This window comes from Coregonus lavaretus (assembly GCF_964263955.1).
Source record: "Coregonus lavaretus genome assembly, contig: HAP1_SCAFFOLD_8076, whole genome shotgun sequence".
NCBI lineage: Eukaryota > Metazoa > Chordata > Actinopteri > Salmoniformes > Salmonidae > Coregonus > Coregonus lavaretus.
Window position 1 is genome coordinate 15,001 of NW_028166668.1, and position 8,000 is coordinate 23,000.

At 43.5% G+C, this 8,000-nt stretch overlaps 1 protein-coding gene and 1 long non-coding RNA gene across 2 annotated transcripts; one reads left to right on the forward strand and one right to left on the reverse strand.

The window, feature by feature from the left end:
- Positions 1–4,152: 4,152 nt before the first annotated feature.
- Positions 4,153–6,945, reverse strand: LOC311114425 (PAT complex subunit Asterix). Its single transcript, XM_084189676.1, has 4 exons — positions 6,806–6,945; positions 6,463–6,568; positions 5,633–5,730; positions 4,153–4,592 (listed from the first exon to the last, which is right to left on the reverse strand). The coding sequence occupies exons 1-4, from the start codon at positions 6,853–6,855 to the stop codon at positions 4,526–4,528; spliced, it is 321 nt and encodes a 106-aa protein (XP_084045802.1). The 5' UTR covers positions 6,856–6,945; the 3' UTR covers positions 4,153–4,525.
- Positions 6,946–7,016: 71 nt separating this feature from the next.
- Positions 7,017–7,936, forward strand: LOC311114426. Its single transcript, XR_014611109.1, has 3 exons — positions 7,017–7,275; positions 7,401–7,516; positions 7,917–7,936. It is a non-coding gene; the product is annotated as an uncharacterized lncRNA (long non-coding RNA).
- The last annotated feature ends 64 nt before the right edge of the window (positions 7,937–8,000 follow it).

Genomic DNA, 8,000 nt, shown 5'->3' on the forward strand with positions numbered 1-8,000 from the left:
AGAGAAATAATAAAAAGAGCAAGCCTGTAGAGAAAGAGAGAAAGATGTAGAGAAAATGAAACAGGCAATGGGTAATATTTAACTATGATCCTGTGTGTGTGTGTGTTTCAGTTGTTCTAACTATTTCCATATCCCCTGTGACACACAGTAGGGGCTCATCCACATCCACCCTCTGTGGAATATCACACTTGATCCACGACCTCCCTGAAACCCTTTAGTTTAATTGGGTATGTATCCCAAATGGCACCCTATTCCATATGTAGTGCACTATTTTTGACCGGGCCCAATAGGGTAGTGCACTATAGAAGTAGTGCACTATACACTGAGTGTACAAAACATTAGGAACACCTTATCTTTCCATGATAGACTGACCAGGTGAAAGCTATGATCCCTTATTCATGTCACTTGTTAAATCCACTTCAATCAGTGCAGATGAAGAGGAGGAGACAGGATAAAGAAGGATTTTTAAGCCTTCTTTATCCAGCAACACTGCTGGGTTTTTCCACGCTCAACAGTTTCCCTGTGTGTATCAAGAATGGTCCACCACCCAAAGGACATCCAGCCAACTTGACACAACTGTGGGAAGCATTGGAGTCAACATCCCTGTGGAACGCTTTCGACACCTTGTAGAGTCCATGCCCCGACGAATTGAGGCTGTTCTGTGGCCAAAAAGGGGAGAGGGGGGTGCAACTCAATATTAGGAAGGTGTTCCTAATGTTTTGTACACTCAGTGTAGAATAGAGTGCCATTTAGAACAAAGACGTGGTCTCTGTTGTTTGAATCACTCTATATGAACCACTATATGAATCACTCTATATGAACCACTATATGAATCACTCTATATGAACCACTATATGAATCACTCTATAAGAATCACGCTATATGAAATCACTCTATATGAATCACTCTATATGAACCACTCTATATGAAACACTCTATATGAATCACTCTATATGAATCACTCTATATGAATCACTCTATATGAATCACTCTATATGAACCACTCTATATGAATCACTCTATATGAAACACTCTATATGAAACACTCTATATGAATCACTCTATATGAAACACTCTATATGAACCACTCTATATGAAACACTCTATATGAACCACTCTATATGAAACACTCTATATGAACCACTCTATATGAATCACTCTATATGAAACACTCTATATGAATCACTCTATATGAACCACTCTATATGAACCACTCTATATGAATCACTCTATATGAATCACTCTATATGAATCACTCTATATGAATCACTCAATATGAATCACTCTATATGAACCACTCTATATGAAACACTCTATATGAACCACTCTATATGAAACACTCTATATGAACCACTCTATATGAAACACTCTATATGAATCACTCTATATGAATCACTCTATATGAACCACTCTATATGAATCACTCTATATGAAACACTCTATATGAAACACTCTATATGAATCACTCTATATGAAACACTCTATATGAACCACTCTATATGAAACACTCTATATGAACCACTCTATATGAAACACTCTATATGAACCACTCTATATGAATCACTCTATATGAAACACTCTATATGAATCACTCTATATGAAACACTCTATATGAACCACTCTATATGAACCACTCTATATGAACCACTCTATATAAACCACTCTATATGAACCACTCTATATGAACCACTCTATATGAACCACTCTATATGACAAGTGCAAGATAAGATACATTTGATAAATAGAGGGGCAGAGAGAAAGAGTGTGTGTGTATGTATGGTTACATCTAGTGTGTGTGTGTGTGTGGCCCACCTAGCTAATTTCCGGAGTGGAGGTTACGTCGCTCCCCTGCTGGCAGTGAGTGGACCAGCAGAGTGGGTGTGTATGTCGGCAAGACGCTGAGTCAGGCTCTCACCGTCATCAGCCCTGTCCCCAATCACTCACCCTGTAGGGGCCCTCTGACACACGGATACACACACACACACACACAGGCAAACATGCAAACTAACACACATGGACACACACACACGACCACAGTTGTTTACGGGCCTACTTAGATTATGTAAGTAAATGGTCCGTGTCCCACAATAGGATCCATTAGGGGGGCCAAGAGAAAAGAGAGCCAGAATACGAATTTAAGACGAATATCACGATTCACCTTCATTCATTCATTCTTCCTCTGTGTCCCTAATAGCACCCTATTCTCCTATGGGCCCTGGTCAACAGTGGTGCACTGTATAGGTTATAGGGTGCTATTTGGGACAAACTCTGTGTCAGTCTGACTCATCAGTCTCTCTTTGGAGCAAAGAGAGAGAGATGAGGAGAGAATGAGAGAGATAAAGAGAGTATTGTATGTTTTGAAAAAAGAAGGTGAAGCAGAACAGTGGTATTGTACGTACCTGTTACTGCACCTTGACCTTCAGTAGAACTATATAATGTACTAGTGAGAGAGAGAGTGAGAGAGAGAGAGAGAGAGAGAGCAGAGAAAGAGAGAGTGTAAGGGAGAGAAAGGGAGAGAGAAAGAGCAGAAACAGCTTGAGAGAGACAGTGAGAGAGAGAATGAGAGAAAAAGAGAGCAGAGAGAGAGGAAGAGAGAGAGAGTGGAGCCAACGAAAGAGAGAGAGAGTTATGTGGAGAGAGGAGTTTGCGTGTTTTAATCCATACTGTCTGAGAGCAGTACTGAAGTGAGCCAGTTCTTTCATCAAGGATTTGTCCCCAATGACACCCCATTCCTTACATAGTGCACTACTGGAATGCCATTTGGGACGAAAACAGACCATGCGATGCTCATTGCTCATTAATTTGTAACGCAACTCCGCCCTCTAGTGGTCAATGGTAGACAACAACAATAATTGTTTTCCAACATCTCCAATCAATCAAAATTAGGCAGATGAGATAGCCCTACAGCAGTAGCACAAGTGGTAATTGGGAGCATATTCAGTGTGCAGGCCTTTCTGTTCACTTCAAGATTTTAATAACCCAAAAAATACACCCACCCCACTGATCAAAAGAGGCGATAACTGCTGATGCGACAAATTCAATATCCTCTCTCACTTCTGATACAATTTTTTTTTTTTATTCTACCTTTATTTACCTAGGCAAGTCAGTTAAGAACAAATTCTTATTTACAATGACGGCCTACACCGGCCAAACCCGGACGACGCTGGGCCAATTGTGCGCCGCCCTATGGGACTCCCAATCACGGCCGGCTGTGATACAACATTGGGAAAGTCAGAGAAAAAGTTAGTTAAGGTACCTTCCAAAAACGGGCCAGTTTGCATTTTGAAACCCCACAAAGGCACACATGGGAACAACAAGAGGGGAAAAAAACATTACAATAAACTACCAAAGGGGAAAAACTCATTTACGCCCTTCCAAAAACAGGCCAGTTGGTGATTCTATCCCCCCACCAAGTCAGTGCAAAATCAGGGGAAAAATCCTGTGGAGTTTGTTGAAACCGGTTGTCTCTGGCATGTGTCCCGAACGCAGAAGTGCCCAATCTGCTGAGGCTGAACCGCCCTAGGCTGGTCGGACGTGAGTTATAAGTCCACTAAATCAGCTTCAGATCCGGCTGACTCCCCACTCTGCCTCTCTCTCTCCCTCCCTCTGCTCTGTCATCAGCAGGCACACACACACAGTCTGGAGGGAGAGAGCGTGTGTGTGTGGTGGACAGCAGTGCCTAGATTGCGATTAGACAGGGACAGACTGAGGGCTTGAGTGAGGGTTTATGTCCTGTGTGTGTGTGTGGTGGGGGGAGAGCTTTTAGGACTGAGGTAGCTATTCCCAGAGCTAAACTGCAGAGTGAGATTGTACACGTTACTGACTGCCTAGAGAGGCACACACTCACTTTTATAACAGTTGCTCTATGTAAGCTATTGCGTCAGATTTTAGAAGGCAGTGGTGTTTGGGCCTAATGATCCAAGACGTTATCAGAATATGCATGTGTAACGGACCTGAATAGGTTAAACAAACTCCTCAGCTTGGTACCTTTTCGGTGGCACAGCTGGCTAAAGGTGTTTCATGAGGGTGGTCACGTGTGTTTGCGAGGCAGAGGAACGGGTTCTGGTCTCAGTGTGAGCTGCAGCAGGATACAGTGATACAGCTAAGCACAGTGACCCCCGTCACACATATAACAGGACAAACAAAATACAGTGACTTTATAAAACCTTCTATCTTTATTTCCAACTAACAGAGCTCAGCTTACAGCGGGTGAATCAGACAATTAAATAGAAAACGTGCAATATCTCCAGGAAAATAGAGATTTTGGAGAGTAAAGGGAGAGTTATAGCCAGGACCACCTGGTCTTCTTGTTCTTGCCTCATGTCCACCCTCGTGCTTCCTCTCAATCATCCATCTTTTTCCCTCTCCCCTCTCTCTGTCTCCATCCATCTCTTTCTCTCTCCATCCATCCCTCTCTCGCTCTCTCTCTCCCAGATGGTCAGTGGGCGAGTCAGGAGTCTGTCTCCCACTCTCAGTCTGGAACCGCCCCTCTCCTGCAAGGCCCCCCCCTGCCATTGGTCCTTGGTTACCACGGCGGCGACATGGGCTGGGGGTTCTGGAGGTATGACATCACCACGGCTGAGATGGACAGCCTGATTGAAAGAAGAAGAGATTGAAGAAAAAAAATTGTTCAGCAGCAGCATCTTTAATATAGCCTCAGTGCCATCAGGTTCAGTGGTTAGACCTTGCCCTTGTTTCACAGATCTAGGATCAGCTTACCATCCCTTAGATCTTAACCATCACTATTAGAAAGAGAAAAACCAAACCGACCTTGGATCAGTATATATAAGCCTAACTGGGCATTGGGCAACTTCATATTGTTCCATTATGATTATATGCATTTGCTGCATATAACACTTCTACAAGATTTTGCTGATCCAAACAGTTTGTGTTACCAGCCAGGAGCGCATAGAGACTATCTTTAATAAAAACTAATCTAGGTGATGGACTGGGAGGCATCTACTACTGATGTCCTGACACTCTCTACTTTACCTGGAGAGCCACACACACACACACACACACACACACACACACACACACACTACTTTCCCTGGAAAAATGCCACACAGACACACACGCTCCCACAAAGTGAGTGGTATTATCTGCTGTAGTAAATTGTTATGGGTAAATGCAACACCTGGAGGTCACTGTTAAAAGCTTTTGGACATTAAAGCTGAGCGTTGGACACAACTCGTGTCACAATGCCAGGTAGAGCCGAGCGTTGCCAAACTAACTTTAGTTTTATTGCCAGGAGTGTATTCATTAGCGCAAACTGTAGCAAAATGTTTTTGCAACGGAAAACGTTTACCAATGAAAACAAGTGTTTTTTATTGGACACATTCAGGTTAGTCCCTCCTCCATTTGGTTCCTAGGGCATACACCACAGGTAGAACACCGTTGCCAAACTAACTTCCTGCTGCGTCCTGATATTATAGTTAACACATTAACAGTAAGCCATTATGAGACAGCTAATAGATAACTCTGCATTTTGGCATAACAGCAGACACTTTACTACTGTTACTCTTCATACTTCTCTTTCTCTCTCCCTCATAGTCGCATAAAGACCCTGGGTAGGTTGGAAATATGAGACTTGATAAAAGACAGAACACACACACGTATTTGTTCTACTCACATGAAGCTGCTCATCATTTGTTTAGTGTCTTCTGAGCTGCGTGAGTTAGCGAAGCTGATGAAGGAGCAGTACACTGCTATCCACGCACACCACTTTAACTGAAACACACAACACAGGAGGACCACTTTAACTAAAACACACAACACAGGCGGACCCCTTTAACTGAAACACACAACACAGGAGGTTACTGGCCACAAAATGACCTACATACTATACTTTATAATGTGTGTGTGTCAGCTTTTCTGCATGGAGCTTTTTATAAGTGCTGTAGCGTAGACAGACAGTTACTAATATATTGTGTAAGATAATGTGCCTATGTGTAACAGGTTAAGCTCGTACTGCAATTTCAATCCACAGCTTGAAATGTCTCCATTAGCATTGCTGAATAAGTGCCTTTTCGATAACGCAACTGGCTAGTACCTTGTCAAGTGTGCGGTCACGTGTGTTTGCGTAGCAGAGGATCACTAGTTTGAGCTCAGTAAGGAGGACAGGGACAGTGAAGGAAAATAAATTACTATGCTAGCACAGGGACCCCGGTTACATACGCCCTACATAACATTTTAGGACTAGACTGATTTCAGTGGCGGCGGCAGCAGTCAGCGCGCACACACACACACACACACACTTCTAGCATGTACCACTCAGTTGAAAGGCTGGAGTTGTCCCCCAGGTGGTTGACTTTAATCCCGTAAATGGGGAGGGTAGGCGGGACAACAGTGGGGCAATTTCTCCTTGGGGAGGTTACACACACAGAGACAGAAATTAGATAATGGGGGAGGGGCGAGGTCATCTGTCTGTGTGTTTTGTATAAACAGATGTATCTGAGTCACCTTCAGCATCAGGCCACACATGCTGAAGATCATGCCGAGTAGGTTCATGTAGTCGGGAGTCGGATCTTCCAGGGTGGGGTTTGCGTCCGTGCTGGGGGGCTTGTATCTGTAACAACAACCAATATACGAATGACCCTACCATCAATAACGTAACTAGCTACCTTACTTAGCTATACGTCAGTGTAACAACATCTAGTTAGTTTACAAAATGCTAGCTAGCTAGCTTTTTAGCTAGTCAATAATCGCGTTAGAATAGTGCTGATGACGTGTGCTTTAGCTAAGTAGCTACCTAGTTAGCAATGCTAGCGAGCAAACCCAACGACATTTACTCAATTGTACTCACCGGATAATTTTGTTTACCCTTTGTGGGCCTGACATGTTGTTTGCGGACATAATGTCCTTCTTGTTGAGATATTTTTAAGGATTAATTTAGTGGCAAAACGGTGTGGAGTGGGACCCGTCAGCTAGCTCGATGAATGAAGGGGCGGGGCCTATCAGTTCCGCCGTGCGAGGGATGCATTTCAAAATAAAAGTTTTAAAGGACCCGAAGGACACTATTAATGCTGAGGGAGAATATTGGGACTTTTAGTTTGACACAAATGTTTTTTACCCAGAATGCAAGACCGGAAGTAAACTATACTTTGCAAAAATATTAATGTTGTGGAGCATAAACTGTAGAAAAACAATTATTTGGAAGAATACAAAAAAGCATTTGTTCGTTTTTTGTTAGCTAACGTATCTAACAGTAATCAATATGAGTCAGTTTATGATTGCTCTCTCTTCAAACTAAAGCGAAGAAGCGAGGCGTTTCAGGTAGCTAGTTAGCCAAGTTTCATGATGCTCTTTCCATAGCTCTTGCTCTTTCCACTACTAACGTGAATTGATGCTCAAGTCAGGAGAAAAATAATAGCTAAATGTTTCCATCTCTCATTCTACAGGAAGAAGTGTGAAATGTCGTTTCCCCAGCCCAAACCTGAGGTCCCCCAGCTCCCCCAACACCTTCTCAGGACCATAGACTGCCAGCAAGGGGCTGTAAGAGCTGTGCGATTCAATGGTGAGCACTCAAACAAACACCCATACCATAAGATTTATTGACTGTTGGTCAACTTGGAGCTGCTTGTGTATGTCATGAGAGTGAATCTATATAATGTGTTTGGGGTGTTTTTTAATGATCACATTCATGCTCTTGTTGCCTCTTGGAGCTGCTTGTGTATGTCATGAGAGTGAATCTATATAATGTGTTTGGGGTGGTTTTTAATGATCACATTCTCGCTCTTGTTGCCTCTTATTTCATTCTCTCTTTTTCTCTCTCGACCAAACCCCCTCATCCCCCCCCCCCCCCCCCCCCTCCCTCTTTCTCCCTCCCTCCCACCCCCCTCTTTCACCCAACCTCCCTCCCTCCCTGTCTCTCTCTCCCCCACCCCCACCCCTCTCCCTCTCTTTCTCTCTCTCAGCTGATGGTAACTACCTGCTGTCATGCGGCAGTGACAAGTCTCTGAAGCTGTGGAGTGTGAATCGAGGGACACTACTGAAGACGT